We start from the raw sequence: 23,477 nt of genomic DNA on the forward strand, positions 1-23,477 counted from the left end.
TACTTGTCTGTATTCTGAGCCCAAGCCCGCATTTTTTTGAAAAAATTATTGTTTCATTTTGTAGCTATTACTTAGCGCTATAACATATTCTAAGCTGGTTCGTGCGAAAATTCTATAAATATGTTTTTATGACGAATATTAATATTCATAATTTAAAAAAAAAATAAATTTAATTATTTTTTTAATGGAAATGGTATGTTAGGGACCTACATGGATGTATGCGTAAGTTATATTTTCGCAAAAAAAAATTGAAAATTTGATATTTATATGATTCAAGTTATGATCATACTTTTTAATATTTCACACCCAAGCCCCCATTTTTTTGAAGAAAAAAATGTTTCATTTTGTAGCTATTACATAGCGCTATAACATATTCAAAGCTGGTTCGTGCGAAAATTCTATAAATATGTTTTTATGACGAATATTAATATTCATAATTAATATTTTTTTGAATTTTAAATTTTTTATTTTAGAATCGGTACCGCTGGGGTCTAGTTAGTACAGTGTCTAAATTTTAGGTTGGTGGCACCAGTAAAAGGTATCGAAAATGGCCGCTATAATATTTGTATTCTAGGATCACCAATATGTATTTAGCCCTTAATATGTTTAGTGAATGTATAGCTGTTGTTGGCAGAAGTTGGAAAAATGCTGCAAGCTTATTATTGACAGTTCAAGATTTTCCACATGCAACTGTTGCAGGTTTACTTTTTCAAAGTTTTGGGAAAATATCTATATTATATTCCTAAAACTATATATACTATATTTACTGTTTAGCTGCTATATCGTATACGGTAGAGTAGAGTCAGAACCCGCGTAATTTTAATTTGTGTCATCACTAAGTAATTCCGAGTACGTTTATGTTTGTATGAGCGTTTAGAAAGCACATATTTAAAGGGTTGCTAACCGCTTCGTTTTTTCTTGGGTAAAATAAGACAAAGAAAAAAGTATGAAATGTTCGTAAAATTTTTTATGTGAATTTTAATTGCTGCAAATATAATAGGGAAGAGCGACGCTATCAGTAAATTGGAACCAACAGAGATTGTAATATGATATTACAAAGTATCGTCCCGGTCAAGCTTGAATAGAAGCCAAACAGCATCGTTTGTTGGCACCGCACGAGAACCAGAGTTTCATTACGTCATTTATAACAAGAATAAATTCACAACGATTGCTTCGCTTGTTACACGTGGAATCTATGCTACCGCACGCGTCTCCCTTTATTTCACACGCCGGTGTAGAGCGTAAAAATGTGACGCTCTTACCCGATGTTTCGATCTCGTGGTTGGTTGGGCAGTGGGCACATTCTTCCCGATTGTTATATTATGAAACGTCATAATTAATAGTTATGTTGTAATAGGGCAAGTAACGTAACAATTGAATGAAAAAATGTTTCAATTCCTAGGGAAAGAATGTATTATTAAATGCAACGCTTGTTTTAGCACTTCTGTCTGGGTGCATGTTTGAGGAAATGGGGCCTGTCATGATAACAACCCCCCAGGTTGCAGCAGTTTATATTATTCCATTATAAAGATACGGAAACATTGGGCCTTCGTGTAATTTGATACCGGCAAATTCGCTGACGTTGCGATTCGTTTCTTGCGAGAGAGCAAATTCACAACGATTGAAAAATAATTAAAGAGAAAGCTATGCTGACTAGTCTTGTTATCTTTTAGTAGCTTTACTTTTTCATTTTTAATATTTTCGCTCTCGCGTGCAACATTGTAGCAATAGCATAAGGCTCGGTGCTTGGGCCAGATTTCAGCCGAGCGCCGAGCGTCAAAAAAGGAGACGCTCGGGCACGAGCTTTTAAGTTCGGGCTCGGCTCAGCACATCCCTAGTTATGTTTTTTATCACTAAACTCGGCGGTATACATTTTGATAAAATGATTCGTCGTTATCTACTTTGTATTCCAAATCGTCGTCTCTCAGAACGCTTGTATTAATTGCCAAAATCTGACCAAGATTGTGCCAAATTCTGACCAAGATTGTTTTGGATGCATTTAAAAATACATCCTTGTACGTTTTGGTAAAATATTCTTCAGGACAACTACTTCGGCCTTCTTTGATTTAGTCGTTCTGGTGCTTCGTTCAACCACACCACTACACCAGTGCACACTTAACTTGTAACGATATCTCCAGGTTCATTTTAAGTTGCCAGAGGAAAATACGATTTTAAATCAGCCTTTAACTTTCACAGTCACGTATTGCACATGTTTTCGTATTAATATGTGCGTAAATCAACCCGTAAGTTTTAATTCAACACTTGCATTCGGCCGTGGTAGCAACCTAAATCTTTGCCCTGCGTAAAAAAGTTATTATTTGCACAGGATTTACTGAGACAAGCAGAATGTTTGTTACGTCATAGTAGGGATTAACACATTGATTATTTACGTCATAATACCGATTTTCGTATTTAATTATTGCCCCACAGAAACTTTTAACTAACTAACCAAAAAAACAAAACACAGTCGGGCGCCAGGGCTCAGTGGTTTAGTCGTCAGCATCGAAACCAAAGTGTCCCCGGTTCGATGCTCGACGGCGATATTAACACTGATCGGCGTACGTGTCCTTGGGCAGGACACTTAACGGACATTGCTCCAACCCAGCGGTCACTAATGGGTTGCACAAATTGTAAGTCATATCAAATAAAAATCATACAGAAAGTTAAAAATGTCGCGGTACCAGTCGCAAGAAGGACTTTCGCTCTGCTTTTCGGGTGTTGGGGTAATGGGCCGAATCTGGCCTAAACCACAGGTCCTTTATAAGGATCTCACCCATAAAAATTTTAAAAAAATTATAGTAACTTTACTAGGGCTGTGCTGAAGCCGTAATAGCTCCGATTCGCCGAGCGCCGAGCTTCAAAGAAAAGATCGGCCGGAGCCCGGGCCTGAGCACCCATGACGTCATTAAGGAAAAAGGCATGTGAGAATGCGAACAAACGATGTTTTTTGGCTTCCGTCCAACGATACTTTGTAATATCATATTACAATTTCTGTTGGTTCCAATTTACTGATACCGTCGCCCCTCGCTCTTATATTTGCACCAATTAAAATTTACATAATCCCGATTTTCCTGCATTTAACTACTCACGGTTGCTGACTTAAAACTATATCGAGTGTAAAAGAATTATACGAAAACTTTACATTTACATTTTGTATTCTGCTTTGTGCTAAAAATGTGCAGGGAATCGTATGCAGACGCGTGCACTATTTAGGTAGAAAAAGCGAGTGTTTCTTTATTGACGATCGGGAGCAGACGCGTGCACCATTTAGAGAGAAAAAGCGAGCGTTTCTTTATCGACAATCAGGAGCAGACACATGCACTATTTAGATGGAAAGGGCAAAAGATTTTTTCTAAAATTTATTTCGAATCTAAAATTTCGAATCTTTTTTATATTTAAGGGAAAAAATAATTTTACCCTCATAAGTCAGTTTATTGACTCTTACATAGTAGCCTTGTTGGATCATAAGCTGTAAAATGATCAAAAATTGTACTATTGGGTAGTTTTTGCGTCCAGAATTGTATAGCAGGCTATGTTTGCGAAACGTTTACTCTCGAAAGTCCCACAAACACAAAACTTTTTTTCAATATTCTTAAGTTTCAAAAATTGTTAATATAGTTTATAAGATGACGTGTGATGACGTCATTAAAAAGAATACCGAATCCCATAATTAGATTCAAATACAAAAGGATTCGAATCTCATGAATTCAATATTCTGTAATGTGCATCCCTCACTGGCGTAGAGTACGGGGGTGCAGAAGTGCGACACACTCCTGCCAATTTACGAATTCGCTATTCCTGTTAAATGCACGGCTACTGCACGTGCGTAAAATGTTTCGACGATGACATTAATTCAAAAAGAAATGTGTTAAAATTTGACATATATTTGCGCAAACAAGATTATTACAACATAACATCGTATTGTTTGTAAATATGCCCCAAATCACTCCCATTTTACACCTCTCTGATTGACCAATCAGAAACGAAGGAATCGTGGATTAACTAGCATTATTACGTGTGCTAGCCAAGACAATCGCGTAATACGTATGGGATATTGGAGTATTTAGAATAGCAATGTTTAATTTACTTGATTGCGAGTTGCGAATGCGCGTCAGGCATGTAAAAAACAAAAATACGGCAGATACTGATTCGTATTTAAATTTATCTGGCAGTTTCGTAATTCGTATAGATGCATGCGTTTTGCTTACACCAATGTGTTTTACGAATGTTAAAATCGTGTTAAAAATACTAAATTCGCAGTGGTGTTTTAGTTTTTTACTTATATATTAACTAATTTTCTTCTGTTGCCCCACTGACAGCGTTTTTTGGCTATAACCAACAACTTCTCGCCCGGTCTTGATAATTAAAAAATGTCAATCTAGTTTCGTTTTTTTCCGATCAAAGCCAGATTACCGCAACGATTTCAACTTGCAACACACACAAACTGTCAGATAAATATTTGCAGGTAAAACGTTTTTTTTGCTCATGAAAAAAACAGCTCTCCTGATATAAATACGGCACAGTTTCATGTACCATACATCTCAAACTATGTTTGGTCAGCATACAAATTATTAACGAAAGCTAGTTTAAAATACTATAAAACTTATCGGCGATCACCGAGACACCGGCCGCAGTTTATGGCAACCAACACTTTTTTTCTACCGACAACCAACTTCTTCTTTTGAAATTACCGGGAACTTAGTGGCGGTTTAAGAATGCCTGGTTTGCAACTAATTCCCAAACATACACGTGTCGAAATACTGGTTTATATTGCTCACGTAATACGCATTCGTCACAATTCCTATTATTGCGAAATAGCTATTTGTGTTACTCACAATTACGAATGTCTCTTGCCGTATAAATGCCGGAGTTACGTCAGAACTGCACGAATAGGTAACCTTTGTTACGTTAACATTATACGATTTGTTACGCAGCCGGCGAAGTAAATAAATTCCAGACTACTAAAATATTGAGCGGTTTTACACTTGCAAATTAAACCACGTTACATTGCGATAAGTGTTTCTGTCGCGTTGAAGGTCCAACTATTGCGTTAAGATTCATCCCAATTAAATTGTCTTTGCGTGTTTGCCGCACTCCCACGCAATTGCAAAACTCTACGCCAATGGCATCCCTACCTGGTAACGAATCGCAGCACTGGTCCTAAGCGTGTGCTGAGCTTATGGTAGAAGTTTGGGCCGTTTGGCGCTCGGCCAACCTGAGCTCTTCACAACTTCAGCAGATTCATATTGTTTGCACCAAATTCTTCTGCTATTTTCGGCTATAAAGACCAGGTCTTGAAATCACCAGTTTCTTACAGTTGTTTCTTTCGGCATGATTAAATTCTTTAAGACTATAACTGATATTTTTACCTTCACAGTTCAATTAAAACCAAAACCAGTATGCCAGCTCATGTATGGGTAATATGAGTTTGTAATTAATTGTTACAACAGACCGAAAATAAAGGTATTCATCATCGAGTGTTACATTATTTGGTTTATACAGTAACTAGACGATTAAAATTGTATTACTGTAATATATTACCCCACTCAAACTTTTCGCCCCTAATATTTACAGTTTCGCGTCTGCAATATATTCCCGCAAAAATATTTTGTTTAAAAAATATTTTTTGTGCATCTTTCTACATACTCTGCAACAGGTGCGCCGATTTCCTAAATATCTGGGGGTATGCGGAGCGCACCTGCGCATTGACTATGACGTCATATACGCCATTATATACGTTCGCATTAGTATTTTTTTGGCGGGAATTCGCAACACTAATTTTAAACTAGGGAGTAGGGATATGCTGATGCGTTCCTATTCATTCGAAAAGCGTCGCTAATTTAAATATTACAGTCTTACAGAGAAAATGGTTTGCGATTAAAAAGACGTCTGGTTCAGTAATTTCCAATAAAAATTATTTAATTGAAAGGTATTTTAACTGTTGCAGCCAGTGGTGCAACTATCGCGTTCAAAAAGGGTCTGTCATACAGATAAAAAACAATGTTATCCCTGAAGCGATATAAACGCTTTAGATATTGGTCTTGCACACTAAAAATCTATTCTACTTAATGCGGTAAATTAGGACTAAAATTATATTATTTATACTAAATTAGAAACGTCTTTTTTTAAATGAAACATTGGTGTAAGTTTTACGCATGTCCATCGTGGATAATCTAACGATTATTTACGTCAGAATAACTTTAATAAACCATTACGATTGTTACATTACAAACAAGATTGTTATAAAACAATCGTGTTTTATTCGCTTCCATATGATCTGTAGTTTGTGTATAATTTTTTGTTTCTGATGATTGGTTTAAATGCAGGTAAATTGGAATTATGTAATTTTTAATTGATGCAAATACGAGGCGAAGAGCGACTCTATCAGTAAATTGGAACCAACAGAGATTGTAATATGATATTACTAAGTATCGTCCCAGTCGAGCTTGGACAGAGCCCAAAAAACATCTTTGTCGGCAACGCACGAGAACCGGACTTTTCATTATGTCATTTTTCACGAGAATAAATTCACAACGATTGCTTCGTTTGTTAGGTGTAGAATGTATGCTACCGCATGCATCTTTCTTTATATCCTACGCCGGCGCAGAGCGTAAAAATGTGAAGTTCATACACAAGATTTTGAACTCGTGGTTGGTTGGAAGTGGGAACATTTTTCCCGATTGTTATATTATGAAACGTCATCATTTATAGTTATGTTGTTTTAGGACAAGTGTCGTGACAATTAAATGAAACAGGCTCCAATTCCCAGCGAAAGAAAGTAATATTGAATGCAACGCCTGTTTTAGCACTTTGTGTCTGCGTGCGTGTTTGCGGAAATGGGGTCTGTCATTACAACAAAACAGCCCCCATGGTTGCAGCAGTTTATTTATTTCATTATAAAAAAGTTTAAGAGTTATTGGCTTCTTATTTAAAATCAGATACAGGAACATTGCGCGCTCATGTAATTTGACGCTGGCTGTTATTCGATACGGGCAATTTCACTGACGTTGCGATTCGTTACTTGAGGGAAATAATTAAAGAGAAAGCTATGCTGACTAGTCTCGTTATCTCCTCTTAGTAGCTTCACTTTTTTTTCATTTTCAGTATTTTTTTCGCGTGCAACATTATAGCAATAGCATATGAGGCTCGGGTTTACAGGCTACATTCATTTTGCAGGCTCATATGAGGCGTCAAAAAAGGAGACGCTCGGGCACGAGCTTTTGAGTTCGGGCTCGGCTCGACACATCCCTATTTTAAACTACCTTTCTCATAGCTGCGTGTAAAATGAATGTAATTTGCCTATTAAACGTGGCAACAGGCAGTAATTTACAAACTAAATATGTTCCAGAAGTATAACTGCTTTATATTTACAATGTTTTCCTTAACCAAGCAGCATTTTTATTACGAAACAGAAAGCATTTACACGTGGATTCATTGTGTCACAATATCGATTGTCTAGCCCAAAGTTAGTATAGACCAAGTTAGGAAACGGCGCTCGTTACCGCCATTACGGAGCCCACAGAGCGTGAATCGCCTATACAAATGCATGGACGGCATGTTTTCATTTAGTTCTTGTAAGCGATACAAAGCTAGAAAACACGTATAGCGGTTGTTTTAACGTTTAAAATATAATTTCTAATATAAATCTTGTTATATAATATTAAATCTAGGAATTAATGTGAAGTAAATTAATATTTTGACTGGTTTTCGGCGTACAGTGTGGTTTAACAGGGTACTTTACGTTGGCGATTAAAACTAGCAGAAATCAGCTTAGTTTACATAATAGTATATGATCATACCTACGAATCTACAGAGCCATTCTTTACTACATTTATAACCCAACATGAGTGGACATGCAGCTCCAAACTGCTTAAGTACTAGCAGATAAGGTGTTCACGTTCTCCGATGTCATAAAGACCCCGAACGCAGAAAAGGTAGCTTACTAATTGAAGCAGAGGACCAAAAATAGTAACTCAGTATTGTTTTCCTCAATGTCATTTCGATATTAGGCAAATTTTACACAGATACCTTAAGTTTCGTTGCCGGGTATACGTGTTAAGTTTGTGAGCCAAAAAGTAAAATCACGGCAATTGACATGCAAAACTGCAGCTAGATACACCAGTTTATGGTAATGTTATGCGTTTTTGCTTGTATTTTTATATTTTAAACATGTTCTTTTTTTATTTTGGTTAGTAAACTTGATATTTTCTGTTTTTTTTACTCTTTAATCGATTGAGTGTTCAATAAAAGTTGATTATTTTTGTGAGGTTTATTATTGTGATAAGATATAACATTAGTAGAAAGCCATTTTTACGCGCAGAAGTGCTTGGTTTTAAAAAAATCGCAATATTTAAACGAAAAACAGCACCCAGCAATGATAAAATGCTATGCAGTGGGCTCCGTAATGGTGGCGTCTATGACGTGATAGACGCGCGACAATGGATAACAAGACTCGTTGTTTTACAATCCGTTTCCTAACTTGGTCTATACTAACTTTGGTCTAGCCAGGTAATTGATCACGACACAATAGCAATTCACGTTGCTTGAAAAAAGGGTTAAATATTTGCCTTTTCATGCATGCAATATGTGTTTAGCTATCGACTTAAATGAAACACATCACTTGTAACAAAGAAAAAACGGTAAAACGTTTATTTTCGTATAATGGCACTTTAAGCCATTCTTACTTAATTGTATATACATGTTAAAAGCCGTCAAAAGTCTTAGTTAAAAAATAGGATACGGAAACACTAGTTGGCTGTAATTGGCTGACGATGCGATTCGTTACTTTCCAGAAAGCAGTGTGCTTGGTTCGGCATATCTCTATCATTTTACAAATTAAATTTGTTTCACCTAAATCCAAAAGGTTCTGGTGGGGAGAATTACAAAATTTTGATGCTAAAACGTAGTTCAAAGGCATCATTTTTTCCAAATGCTTATGTATTTCCAGGTGGTAACATTGACAAGGTAAATGAACTAGTTTCATTCATATCATGATATTACCTTTTCCTCTAAACTTCTTACGACTTTTGAAAGGCGCAAAAAAGAGTTTTGTTTTTTATTGTAGGCAGATTCTTCATTTCGCTGGTTTAGTGTATTTCATCTGCTCACCCGAAATGTAGAATCACTTGGGCAAAATTTTATTGTGCACCAGCATGATGAGATGCGGTCTCCTATGTTTAAAAATGGTAAAAACAATGTCAATTCGGGTTTACCAAATGAAATATCTCTTCGTATATCCGCTATCCGTGAAACGTTTGAGGAAACTGGAATTTTAATTGCACACTCAACCCATGAAAACTCAATGTCACCATTACCAGAAAATAATTGGTAAACATACCCGTTGTACATTAATTGTATTAACGGAGAAATGTCTTTCGTCTAAAAATATTTATGTTGTACATATTAATATGTTTAAAGGTATTGTAGCGTTATTGAATGGGACCATGCTGAGGTTGAAATATGGAGATCAAAGGTCAGGGAAGATGCCAATGAATTCCTTAATTTGTGTATTCAAAATAAGTATGTACCTGATATTTGGGCATTACATGAGTGGAGTAACTGGCTCACTCCAACCTTTATGCCAAAAAAGAACTCCAAAAGATATGACACTGTATTTTACAAGGCGTGCCTTAAATCTCCTCCTAGCTACACCAAGCAAGACAATTCAGAAGTTATCTGCTTGAATGTAATACCAATTTGTGTTCAATACATAGAGGTTATATTCATATATATTATTATAGTGGGAATCTCCATCAACAACTTTACTATCGTATCATAATCAAAAAATTATTCTGGCACCACCTCAAGTCTATGAATTAGGAAGGTTGTTGAATTTTAAGCAACATCAGGTTCTTGCAAGGTAAAAAAGTTTCTTATACTGATATTAAATTTTTTTTAACAACTTGAATGTAACTTTACTAGAATTTAAACAAGCGGCGAATAGTGTAACCTTAGAGTTTTATCTTATGCTTTTGTTATCTTTGTTGCTTTTACAGTAGAAATACTGCCACAGTACTAAACTCATATTTGAGGTATGCAAAATGTTAACAAAATAGAGTTTTTATTTTTCCACACAGTCATTATTTTTCACCCAGACAGTTTTGTGTGTGTTGCAAGTGTGAGTTGTTGGGACAATCAGACTTTGATCCAGACACAACGAAACATTAATTCATAGGCGCCGATTTTTTAGGGAAATTCATATTTTTTGGGGTGGCAACTTTCTTACATTCGGCCAATAATATACTCTTTGGTTTCTTAGTTTAGTAATTATTGACGACATAAACATGCGCTTTATTTTAACCGCATCGGTTACCCTGCAAGAACACCGCGAATAGTTAAAATGACGAAATGGTTTGTGCAAACGTTAAAAATATGCATTTTTCCAACACCTACTTTATTACATTGGACACAAATCATCTCACATGGAACCTTTATGTAGTGATTTAAAATTATATTACATTTATTAAAAAGACGCATCTAAATCAGTAGAAACAGATGAAACGTTTTGAAACAGATGAAACGTTTTACGCACGTTCATGGTGGATTATAAATGTAACGATGATTCGTCCTAATACTTTTAACAAATTAATAAAATTTTTAAAAACAATTGTGGTTTATATGCGTTTATAGTTTGTATAATTGTTTTATTACCGATATAATTTTAAGCCAGCAACCAATATTAGTGACCACTTTAAATGCAGATAAAACGCGATTATGTGAACTTTAGTTGGTGTAAATATAAGAGCGAGGAGTGACGCTATCAGTAAATTAAAATCAGCGCAAATTGCAACATGATAATACAAAGTATTGTCCTGGCCTAGCTTGGACAGTGGCCAAAAAAGGTTGTTCTTAGGCACCGTGCGAAAATCAGAGTTTCGTGAATACCAGTTGCAAGATATCGATTTTACCCAATATTTTATTTAAAACTTCTATAAAACTTGTATACACTTGTTATGTTATGTAACACTGTTTTAAAGTCCAAAAGTTTAAACATGTTGTATAAATCGTATAAATTATAAAACACAGGCTGCTCGCTAATTCCTACGCCGGTGCAGAGCGTAAAAATGTGACGCTCATACACGATGTTTCGATCTCGTGGTTGGTTGGGCAGTGGGCACATTCCTTCGGATTGTTACATTACAAAACATCATAATTAATATTTATGTTGTAATAATACATGTGAAGTAACAACTGAACGCAAAATGTTTAAGTTGCAGCAAAGCAAGATCTGTTACTCGAAAGATTTCGTTACCTGATAAATACGAACATGCGACAAACAAAACATTAGATCGCTGCTTCAAGAACCCTTTTTTATTCGCACAGGCGGCCACACCAGACTGAGCAGTTAGTCAGTAAGACGGTTTATAACACGATTTGGTAGCCTGGGTGAAAGACGCGCGTAAAATATATTACGTCCGGATATTCATTAAAATTAACCGATCACCGTCCGTATTTACAACTTCTACAATTCTGTTTTCTTTAAGTATACTTTTATTATAAACAAAGCCCAATTGTTGCGTGTTCAATATACTTTATGAAAGCATGCGTATGATGCATGCCAATTATAGTTTAAAGTCCAATCCCAGCGAAACAATAAGCTGTATTTCGTTAAATGCCATTTTTAATGTTGCAAAACCATACGGTGATTGTTTTTGATCGTAACGAATGTTTACTTCAAACGAAAATAATCGCGTAAATGCGACGATGCCAATACAGCGTTAGGTTTTCTAACATCCTGGGCATTCAAACTGTGAGGGCATGCCACCCCTGCCACCCCCAACAACCTTGACAAGAACATATCATTTTTTCTTGCAGTATGATGATGTTTATATAGGTCATATGTAAACACACCGAACACAAGTTTTGTAATCAGTGTGCATGCAAAGGGACGTCTCTATTAGAGGTCAATCGATATATTGGTTCACCGATATTATCGGCCAATAATCGGTATCGGTAAAAAAGCGCCTATATTTCACCGATATATAAATAGTTCGTGCGAAGCGATGTGCATTGTAGTTTGACCTTTACGTGCGTCGTAGTTTGACCTTTATGTGCGTCATAGTTTAGCCTTCACGTGTGTCATAGTTTTAACGTCCACGTGTGTTGTAGTTTAACGTCCATGTGTGTCATAGTTTAACGTCTACGTGCATCATAGTTTAACGTCCATGTGTGTCATAGTTTAACGTCCACGTGCGTCATAGTTTAACGTCCATGTGTGTCATAGTTTAACGTCTACGTGCATCATAGTTTAACGTCCACTTGAGTCATAGTTTAACGTCCACGTGTGTTGTAGTTTAACGTCCACGTGCGTCATAGTTTAACGTCTACGTGCATCATAGTTTAACGTCCACGTGCGTCATAGTTTAACGTCTACGTGCATCATAGTTTAACGTCTACGTGCATCATAGTTTAACGTCCACGTGCTTCATAGTTTAACGTCCACGTGCGTCATATTTTAACGTCTACGTGCATCATAGTTTACCGTCCACGTGCGTCATAGTTTAACGTCCACGTGCATCATAGTTTAACGTCCACGTGCTTCATAGTTTAACGTCCACGTGCGTCATAGTTTAACGTCCACGTGCGTCATAGTTTAACGTCTACGTGCATCATAGTTTAACGTCCACGTGCATCATAGTTTAACGTCCACGTGCGTCATAGTTTAACGTCCACGAGCGTCATAGTTTAACGTCCATGTGCGTCATAGTTTAAGGTCCACATATGCGTGTTGTAGTTTAACGTCTACGTGCATCATAGTTTAACGTTCACGTGCGTCATAGTTTAACGTCCACGTGCGTCATAGTTTACATCCACGTGCGTCATAGTTTAACGTCCACATGTGCGTGTTGTAGTTTAACGTCTACGTGCGTCATAGTTTAACGGCCACGTGCGTCAAACGTCCACGTGCGTCATAGTTTAATGTCCACGTGCGTCATAGTTTACATCCACGTGCGTCATAGTTTAACGTCCATGTGCGTCAGAGTTTAACGTCCACGTGCGTCATAATTTAACGTCTATGTGTATCATAGTTCAACGTTTACGTGCGTCATAGTTTAACGTCCACGTGCATCATAGTTTAACGTTTACATGCGTCCTAGCTTTATACAAAAGTAGTTTAAAGTCCACGTGTGCGTGTTGTAGTTTAACGTCCACATGCGTCATAGTTTAACGTCCATGTGTGTCGTAGTTTAGCCTTTACGTGCGTCCTAGTTTTGTACAAAAGCAACATATTTGGAGTCAGTGGCGTCGATTTTATAAAAACGTAGGGGTTGCGAACTTACACCATGTTAGCTGAAAGTAAGTATATGTAGAACACGTAAAACCACGCATATAACGTGTGCGCCGAGCGGCATTTAATAGAAAGGGTATGACGTAAGGCTGGCAGTTGATTGCGGGTAAGTGTTTAAAAAACTTAACAATATGACATTAAATATCAACATATAATTGCCGATACGTTGATTATACAGACAGACGGTCACCAGTTAACGATAATGGATCACATCACAATACCGCGTATGACCTTACATTGTTCAACTGACAGGTGCAGCATTGCGCAATATCTTACGTTAATACTCTGCGTCACAATATTGGTTATAATGCAATATTTGACTTTAAAACTCGTAATTGCGCAACATAAAAGTTGTTCGCATCACAATTGAACACGTAACAATTTTATGTTGTTTGACGTTGGCGGGCGCAATGAAGTTTGAAAATATCGTTTTAACAAAACTCGAGGAAAAAAACAAATTTAATTAAACATGCGTCAATAATGTTTTACAACTTGATCAAAGCTGCGTTCCCTTATCACCGATCAAAGGAGCATTTCGGCCACGATCTCCGTTTTAACAGACGAACTTATCAAAGTGAGGTTTGCGAGCGAGAATAATGTTTCACATGTAGACTAAATAATGAACATGTGAATTGCTATTGTGTTGCAATAATCGACGTGTAAATTGCTATTATCTCATAATGAATCCACAAGTGAATCCTTACTATTTTGTAACAAACATGCTGCTTGGCTGAGGAAAATATCATATATAAATATAAAGCAGTTACCGATCCGATTTAGGTGGTTTATTTTCGAATTACATTTATTTTACACGCAACTGTTAGGGAGGCCATTCATGACATGTGCGCGTCTTAGACAAAGTACACCTATTCCTGTACAGGTATTAATTTTGATTAACACTGATCATTTTATGTTTTGCTATAGGGTCAAATATCGGTATCGGACATTGCTCCAACCCAGCGGCCACTAATGGGTTGTTAAAATTGTAAGTCATATCAAATAAAAATCATACACAAAGTTAAGCACCTGAGGATTAAAAATGGTGCCAATATTACGCGTCTGACTGCTATGCTATGTCACGGCACCGGTCGCAAGAAGGACTTACATGTGCTTTTCGGGTGTTGGGGTAATGGGACAAATCTGGGACCTCACCCATAAAGTTAAAAAAAAACTATAGTAACATTACTATTAAAAGAGAGGAAGCCGGCGCCAAAATTATGTTTCGAATTAATACAGAAAAAGTGCCTGATCCAATACAATTATTAATACATATATTAAAAAATAATATTATTCACTTACAGGTTTACATCAAAAAGGAGATTGAAAGGATTATCTCGCTGGCTTCCTGTTCGAGCTCAATCAACAGACGGAGTATTAATGTCTCTTCTACCAGGTGTCGCATATCTTTTGAATTGTGTTTCATTCTATTAATTTATTTCAATCACGATTATGTCTAAATTCATAAAATACATTACCGGGGTCAATTACATATTAATTAAAGCAAGAGTTTCCAGAGTAGAGGTTAGAGGTTTGATGCTTATCGCTTCCAACATCCTGACAGTATGTATAAAGTATTGATGGTAATTTCTTTAACCTAGTGGCACTGGGCCAGTGCTCTTTTGGATAGAGTGTTTAAATTGTTGTCTATTATAAAATTTCCCAAATATTATTTACTCACAATGTTGCACATACAAGGAACAATTTATTTATTAGTATATTATTGGGCACATTAATAAATACCAATTATCAGGAGAATATAAATTAAGGTAAACCGATATGTTGGTCAATCTATAAGTAACAGTATTTCACCTATTTGTTATATGGTAGGGCCGTGTGACATAACAGTCTTGAGTTCACACATGCTCCACAGTTGTGGAACTACTTGTCCAGGCTTAGCGTCTGAAATTTTATTTATTTTCTTGCTGAGAATAACTCAATTTGCAGAATTATTATATTTAAAGAGCCTGGCCCACAATTTCCGTAGTTTCTTTTTTTATAAAAACAAAGTTTTATGCCGTTTTTTTTTGTATCAAAAAAACGTTTCGTGCTAAAATTCTAAAAATAGAGTTTTCAAAACTGCTTTGAATGTCACTGGCAACATTCTGAAACTATCTTTAGGCCTTGGGACACAGTTCTTGCTTTAAGTGTTGTGCGTGATTTGGGTTTTTAAAGTTTTACCCGTGTTTAGGATAAACCATTTGGCCATGCATTTGCTGAAAACTTGAAAAGACTAATTAAAATTCAGACAAAGTTTTGATGTTGGAGCACATCTATCTGCTCTACATGCAACCAGGAAAGCATTTGTTTCTGCCGAAAGAAGATTCGAATGGCTTTGAGTAGACAGACTCGTGAGACTGATTATAAGTATAATGTATAGCCATAAAGGTGAATTGGTATATTATAAATGTGGTGGTTCCTCGTTGTGGAGAGGCCCAGTAAAGGTTTTCGATCAAGACGGGACACTTGTTTTCCTACGACATGTGGGTTAAATTGTTAAGGCACATAGTTAAGTGTCCAAAATATATGAACACAATGAAGTATATAATCCCATTTTCAAAGATACCACAGAAAAGCCCCCAAATGAGCGGTCAACTGAAAAAGTTAAAAGATGCAAATTCGACACCTTATCTAGTGACGAGAAAAGTGATAATGAAGATCAATCAGAAACTGTTTCACCAGTGCCACAATCAACAAGAACAACAGTGCAACAACCATGACTGCAAGCTAAGCACAAGGTTAAATTTTTTAATCAAGATAGGACAAAACATAAAGTAACAATTTTAAGTAGAGTCGGTAAAGCAACACTGAAGTATGAATGTTTTTACAACATTGAATATAATTTAATTTGCCTAATGAGGTTCGTGGCAAACACAGGTGAATAGCTTTTTCTAAAGTAGCAGAACTTGAACATATTATTGATGAAACCATGATCAACAGGCTGAAAAATTCTTGATCTTAACAATATTTTTATTAAAGGGAAGCAAAAGGAACTAACATGCTGTAGAGATAAGGAAGTCTTTAAAGATGTTAAATGAAAATATCAAAGTTGTGTTTATGTTTGTTGGGTTTGCACAATGAAGAAGATTGGTAAGGAATGATACCTAAGGCATGGTTGGTTGCTTAAGGTTTTGAGGAACAAAAAAAAACCTACAAAGAAAATCATCAACATGTTCAAGGGAATCAATCCGTAATATGTTAAGTATGGCACAAACAAATGACAGGGTGTGTGTATTAAGATATTCAGACAACATCTTCGCAAGGGGAACCTGGTGAAGCAAACTGTCCATCTCACATTATTTGGAAACTGCATAGATGTATTTATGGACTTTGAGCCATCCCGCTTATGGCTTGGAAGAATAAAATCTTTATGATTAATTCGAGTGGGCAGCAAAGCACAGGTGATCCTGCAACTTTCATTTACCACGTCAATAACGAACTTCAAGGCATTTTTGCATCTATGCTAATGACTTTCTATAGGTGGGAAATAATAAAATTAAGAAAAGTATAATTAAAAAACTCTTATTAAACCTTTAAGATGGGAAATGAAAGTACTGAACAATTTAAGTACATTGGGTTAGAGTTGCATGAAAGGGTGGCTAGATACCTGTCAATCAATCCTACATAAAATCCATGAAATCTATTGATGTCAACATTTGTCTAGAAAATCAATGACAATTCAATAACACACACCAGACCAGACGAATCATTTGATGTTTGTGTTTTAGCAACCAAATTAAAATTTTTTAACAAGGTTTTAATGAAAAACAGCTTGCATTGCAATAAAACGAAATGAAGACCATGATCACAATCGCAACTTTGAGTGATCTTGGTCAATTGAAGCTGGTGGTTTATTTGAATGCAGCAGATACTTACGTGATGAAGGTAGCCAAGGAGCGAGTCTAATATTCCTTGTTGATCCAAACAACAAATGCAATATTTTAGCCTGGCAATCCAAGAGGTTTAAAAAAGTTATCAAAAGCACACTAGCAGCAAAGTAACTGCCGCATGCAGTTGAGGCTACATTATTTTTAGCCTTTATTATTTCAGAACTATGCTACGAAAATTACCACGCTATGCGGATAGACATGATTCAAAACAATGAACTCTTTATGTTTACAGTGGGTGGATTGTTAATCGCAACTTCGTAATATTTGTTAAATGTTTTGCAAAGTGCTTGTTTACCTTAAAAAAAGGAGAATGAGTTTTTAAATATTTTATAAGATATTTATTATTTACTTTAAAAAGATTTTTATGTTGATCATGCCCTCTATTTAAACTACTTAAAGTATCACCATTATCCAAACAATTGTTTTAATAATGTTTTCTCAATCTCTATGTTCAATGTTATGCTTGAATTTGTGTTCCTATATAAGCTGAGTTTGTGTGCCAGAGTATTATTCTAATAAAGACTAATATTACATGCATTGGATCAAGAGGTCTTTTTATTTGGTGTGACCTTGAATGACCTTTGGTCAGTTTTTAGTGAATGTTAAATTTTCTATAAAATCTTCTTTAAAACACACTACTTATTTTTGAATTTACACATTGTGACATAGAAGCATATAGGGAAAGGGATGCCCAGATTTACCTGAGATTGATGTAAGAAATCATCCAATAGTGACTGAAACACTTCATACCATGACTAAGTTACTTGGTGGACCTTCCATTTCTGTGCCAAACAGTGAAACTAGTTTACTAAAATCTTCCAAAAGCACTTCATCTACATATGAGCAGACCAAGCATAGAAACTTCATTGTTGCCAAATCCTTAGAAAATAGCTAGAAAGGCCAATGTATTGATAGCTAAAGGAATTCCTGTCTCATTGGGATTATCCTCTGGGTGAGTACCAAAATGTATAAATCTGGCGCTTCGAAAGTAAAATTTGTGTTAAACCACTAAATTGGAGAAGTTGTCTTTATTGACCAATTTGGACTTGTTTTATACACATTGTTTCGTGCTGGTTCTTGGAATAGAATATGTGTACCTGATCATGAGGAGCACTCAGGCCAAACAACTTTCTGTAACTCTCAAAATCAAACGCAAACCACTTAGTGTAATACATGGGATGCCCTGTAAAAACTGGTAAATGAAAATCACATACACCTTCAGAGCTTGCAGATAAGCAAGCCTGTGAGGGTTCCAGTAACAGTCATCTTCATAAACTCAGAAAAGTTTACAGTCTCATAGCTCAACTGCCAAGATAGATTTACCTATTTTTATGATAAGGTCAGTGCAGTAGTACCCTGACGGTTGGGACAACTTTGGCCTTAATCTCAGGTCACATGATGTATCACGCTGCAGGACCTTCCCCAAGTAGAATAGCATATGTTTGTAAAAAGAACTCTTTATAGTAACCTTAAAACATGCAAAGACAACTGCAGTTTTCATAGCCGCAATTTCGAACATAACTGAAGTCTCAGCAACATAAACACTAAATAAAAAATATTTTCCTTATAAAGAAAATTGGAAAAAAATTGTCCCTAGAAGTGAAATTGTTTTTTGGTGTAATAACAATCATTTTTAAAGAATATGTCTCTGTTTTAAGGGCAGCCTAGGTAAAAGAAATTTCAATGCTTTGAAAACTGTCTTTCTAAAATTTTGATTGTCGAATGCAAATTTGCATTAAACGTAGCACTTCCCACACATTGTGTGATTCAAATACTTGTTTTAATTCTGTACGATATAACCAAAGCAGCATAAACAACTGTTGAACAAAACGCCTTGATAAAGCTAGTAGGCTATTATATTTTACCCGGAAAGTTTGTTTGTTTGTTTGTACAATAAACTTATATATATATTATGTTTCACAAAATAATTATGGATCATAATTAATCATTTTGAAAGTGAAAAATGTGTTTAAATTGTTAATGTTAACTTACAAGGTGTGTTTACCTTGTATATAACAAGTTTTAATTGTCTTTCACTTGTTAGGAGATAATTGGTATCCCAAATTTGTGGACCCAACTGTGGAAACTGGAGTTGTTCAAATTCAACATAGTTACAAGGAAATCATACAAATGAAGCCACATAACCACATTAAATTTACCAGCAATTTTAATAATATGGAAGTAGTGTGTACCATTCAACCAATGTATGAACATGTTCAAGCTTTATCATTAAACTCTTCTATGCTTTAATTTATTATTATTCCACATTTGTGTGCATTGCTTCTCTATTTAAAAATGAAACAGTAAAATCAAGTAGATGATTTTAATCCAACAATTGTAAGCTCACTTAACAAGAATGTATGGTTAGAAGTTATTGGGAGAAATTCTCGGCTTTAAATAATGTGGAACCTTAATTCAATGATTTACATTAGTTATTTTGGGTGGGTTGGTTGCAAATCAAGTTTTATGTTGTGTACATTATTGCAATTTAACCATACAAATGCTATATGTCTTATATTAATTTTGTACAACTGATAGGTTGAAATCAGCGTATGTTGTTGAAATCAATGATTTACATTAGTTATTTTGGGTGGGTTGGTTGCAAATCAAGTTTTATGTTGTGTACATTATTGCAATTTAACCATACAAATGCTATATGTCTTATATTAATTTTGTACAACTGATAGGTTGAAATCAGCGTATGTTGTTGAAATCAGCGTATGATGTTGCATACCTAAAATTCTTGCCTTTTTAATTTCAGATATCTACAACTAGGTATAATTAAATTGCTGTTGTAGTATTGCCTGAAGTTATATAGAAATGGATGGAGATGAAGAGATATATTACGATTGTTCAAATATAACACCAGATGAGACAAGCTGTGATTTAGATGGCAAGTTCCATTCTGTTCATCACTCACTTTATAATGAGTCTACAGGGGCCAATGAAAAGGGGGCAACAAAAGAATTTAAGCCTTCAAGATTAATGGAGCATAAAGAAGAAAATGCAAAAATAGAAGAACTGCTTTCTAAAGAACAATTGAAAAGTAAATCAACTTCTTTTAAAGTTAAAGGTAATGAGAAATACAAGTGGAAACAATTTTCTGACGCAAAGAATCTGTATACTGAAGGATTAAACATTTGTCCTATAAGTTATAATAAAGAGCGAGCGGTCTTGTATGCAAACCGCGGTGCATGTCACATAAATCTTGGAGAAAAAGTTGAAGCAATTGAAGATTGTTCAAAAGCCATTAATTTAAACTCTGATTATATTCGCGCTTGGTTACGCAGAGCTCAACTGTATGAGCAAACTGAAAATCTTGACGCAGCATTAGAAGATTATGAAGTGGTATTAAAAAAGGATCCATCTTTACATCAAGCTAGAGATGCTGTGTTTCGGCTTACAGAAGAAATAAATCAACGCAATGAAAAACTTAAACAAGAAATGCTTGGAAAGTTGAAAGATATTGGTAACCTAATGCTACGACCTTTTGGAATGTCGACAGACAATTTTCTAGTTCAACAAAATGAAACTGGTTCTTACAACATAGAATTTTCACAAAATGCACCTAGAGATTAGTTAATTTTTACTTTCAATTAAGATGAACTTTATTACTTCTAGTCAGAGTTCGTATATAAAGAGGAGTTATTTCATTACCATAGAAATCTTACAAGGCACCCAAACGGGCTAGTTACGCCGATTGTTTACCCCAGCAAGGGGAATTTTTAAACATATTTTACAGCTTAGTCGCAGTTTATTTATAGAACTCAAAAACTGCAAGTCACTTTTAAGCTTTAATATATCTGCACAACTACTTGAAAATTTGTTTTTCTTTAATCTGCATCCTGTATTTGTATTAAAAACATAAACTATATTAAATTTAGATATATATGTACATATTTAAATTATGTCTATGATGAATTTAGCCCCACTTGCGGTGTGCTATTGATTTCTATGGGCGACATGAAATTTATGTTCAAATACAGACTCTGCTTTTAATAATTTATCTCTAATTGCCTGAGACTGAAAAAAAAATAAAAGATTTTATATTAACAGTGTTCTGTAACTGGTTAACCGAAGTTGCTATTGTCAAATTTGTGGGATTTATTTTTAATTTAGTACTTTATACCTCCAGGGTTATTCAAATATTATATAATAATATAATGACAAGGTAGCGTATCATAAAATATATCCCAATTTAGTTTGTACATCTCCTGTACCATGTGTTGACTTGTAAACTTACACTAGTTAACCTTGTCGTCGCTCAAAGACGTTTGTTTTTATGAATTTGGATAAACCGTAATCACGCAGTAATTATAGGTAATGTTAGAAGTAATATTATTCATTTTGTTGCGGTGGCATAAAGGTTTATTGCGAGCGGTAAACTAAAAGAGCGAAGAAAAAGCGAGAGACGCAGTTTTTATACGGAAGATAACTATAGAAAACAAGAGATCACAGATCTAATGAATGAACACGTTTTAAACTAATTACCATAAGATAGTAGAGTCGGGGAAGATGGGACACCTGTAACACATATTATCCAAATAGCCTGATCGTGTTTTAAACAATTAACAACGGTCTGTGGAAGTCGTGAAGATACGGTTATAATTCATTAAATGTTCTTTGTTTACTACCAAATGAAAAGAGAAAACAAAATGAAAAGGTATCCCATCTACCCCCACCCTGCTATATTAGTTAATCCTTTCACTACAACGGTCGACTGGGCTCGATCAAAAACAAATCTGAAGTAACCAACAACACGGGTTCTATTCGCCATTGGTGACTGTGGAGCAGTAGGCAGAATGTATTTATACATGTATTAACTAATGAAACTTATGAGGATTGGAGTGATTGGTAAAGAATATGTGTAAATACGCTTTGTACAACTCCTGTACCATGTGTTTATTGTAAACTTACACTAGTTAACGTTGTCGTCGCTTAAAAACGTTTGTTTTCATGAATTTTGACAAACCGTAATCACGCAGTAATTAGGTAATGTTAGAAGTTAATATTAATCATATGATGTTGAATTAAAAATAATGTTTCAATTACGATTAATGATAATACGGTATAAGAGTAGTGCATTTAATGCGTCCCCACTTAAATGCTAATAGTTTGATTCAGTCGTGAATCGTTGTGTGGGTTTCTTATATCTTATATAACACGTCGTTCCCCGCCAAACTCCAGACAGTGTTTCCGCTATGTAAAGTGCATGAGGAAAGTAATCGTTAATTAATCGCTCATCGTGCGGTTTTAAATCTGAAAATTTAGTCTAAAAATTATAAATATATATTACGATTTGATTTCAATCAAGAGATTAAAGAAAAATGCTAGAATTAAGAATTAGGCTAAGTGCGGAAAATAATCGCCCTATCAGCAACAACAACAACAAAGCCAAGAACAACTGTTCGACGAAAAAGGATCTATGACCACTAACGTGTTCAAAAAGCACTCGTCTACGCTTTGGCGAACACACACTTAAACAGCAAATTCGCCGGCTGGAGTAAAAAAAATTGGCCTTGGCGCAATACGTGGGATTTCCCATGAGAAAAAAATCACTCAACTTTGATCGTTTCTAGTTTCTAAAATATTAAAGAAAATTTAAATTTTATTTCTTATTTGATATAATAAACGTTTCTTCTTCAAAAATATATAAAAAGTTGTAAAACATAGACTTCATTATGTCTTAAATTTTCGATTAAACATAGTTATACAATATGCTGACTCGGCATCTTTTTCCTTATTAATTAATTTTTTCGCACTTTTTTATATTGAAATGTTTATTATGTCCCACTAGTACTGTAACATTTTTCAAAAAAGTCAGTTTTTCGTGTTTTGACACGGTCATCTACAGAAATAAACTATTTATACTGCAGAATAGTTTTAATTTGTACACATGTTTTGGCGAAAAAAATTAACCCGATCGGGTCACGTGTTTTCAAGATACAGATGTTTAAAGTTGTGTTTGAAGCGATGTGAACGAAATCGAGCGAAATAACGAAAACCGTGCGTGACGTCATCGAGGGTCAAAGAGAAAATCGAACCAAGCGCAGTTAGTGCTAGTACAGCTTGCTGAGCCTAAGTTGAACAGCAAACATTGCCAATTTAGAAAGTTTTTATTGTGCTGATTCAATTTCTGACCTAGTTGAAGATGTGGAGGAAATACATGGTGATTGTGGATATATATTTGGGCCTGAATAATCCGAAATGAGGTGCCAATATTGTTGAAAATGCGAATGGCAAACTGCTAATGGTTAGTTCTTTTAGTATATCAAAAGATATTTCATAAAATAATTTTCACT

The 23,477-nt window shown here is 35.3% G+C and overlaps 2 protein-coding genes across 11 annotated transcripts; both read left to right on the forward strand.

Annotated features, from left to right (window-relative positions):
• Nucleotides 1-317: 317 nt before the first annotated feature.
• Nucleotides 318-19,937, forward strand: LOC149741819 (acyl-coenzyme A diphosphatase NUDT19-like). Of its 10 annotated transcripts, none has more exons than XR_016386358.1 (8): nt 545-699; nt 8,864-8,964; nt 9,065-9,327; nt 9,418-9,685; nt 9,741-9,859; nt 14,590-14,681; nt 15,848-16,765; nt 17,057-17,717. XR_016386358.1 is itself a non-coding variant. In XM_089891208.1 (8 exons), the coding sequence occupies exons 1-7, from the start codon at nt 585-587 to the stop codon at nt 16,003-16,005; spliced, it is 1,116 nt and encodes a 371-aa protein (XP_089747334.1). In that variant the 5' UTR covers nt 545-584; the 3' UTR covers nt 16,006-16,023; nt 16,265-17,717. The 10 variants fall into 10 exon arrangements, 7 of the variants coding, with proteins under 7 accessions (XP_089747371.1, XP_089747334.1, XP_089747308.1 ...); XR_016386359.1 differs by having other exon boundaries at nt 15,848-16,686; XR_016386357.1 differs by having other exon boundaries at nt 15,848-16,105; nt 16,146-17,717.
• Nucleotides 19,938-19,972: 35 nt separating this feature from the next.
• Nucleotides 19,973-21,228, forward strand: LOC149741820 (tetratricopeptide repeat protein 1-like). The gene has a single exon (XM_089891258.1). It carries the CDS (start codon nt 19,996-19,998, stop codon nt 20,752-20,754), a length of 759 nt encoding a protein of 252 aa, XP_089747384.1. The 5' UTR covers nt 19,973-19,995; the 3' UTR covers nt 20,755-21,228.
• The last annotated feature ends 2,249 nt before the right edge of the window (nt 21,229-23,477 follow it).

The sequence above is a fragment of the Ciona robusta genome, chromosome 1 (assembly GCF_009617815.1).
Source record: "Ciona robusta chromosome 1, ASM961781v2".
NCBI classification, from domain to species: domain Eukaryota; kingdom Metazoa; phylum Chordata; class Ascidiacea; order Phlebobranchia; family Cionidae; genus Ciona; species Ciona robusta.

What these genes read in the sequence shown, in the direction of transcription:
- LOC149741819 (XM_089891182.1), top strand. Translation starts at nt 585, where the DNA reads ATGTATTTAGCCCTTAATATGTTTAGTGAATGTATAGCTGTTGTTGGC. An exon ending in TCCACATGCAACTGTTGCAG is followed by an intron (nt 700 to 8,863) that starts GTTTACTTTTTC and finishes TAAATCCAAAAG; the next exon opens with GTTCTGGTGGGGAGAATTAC. An exon ending in CAGAAGTTATCTGCTTGAAT is followed by an intron (nt 9,686 to 9,740) that starts GTAATACCAATT and finishes ATATTATTATAG; the next exon opens with TGGGAATCTCCATCAACAAC.
- LOC149741820 (XM_089891258.1), top strand. Translation starts at nt 19,996, where the DNA reads ATGGATGGAGATGAAGAGATATATTACGATTGTTCAAATATAACACCA.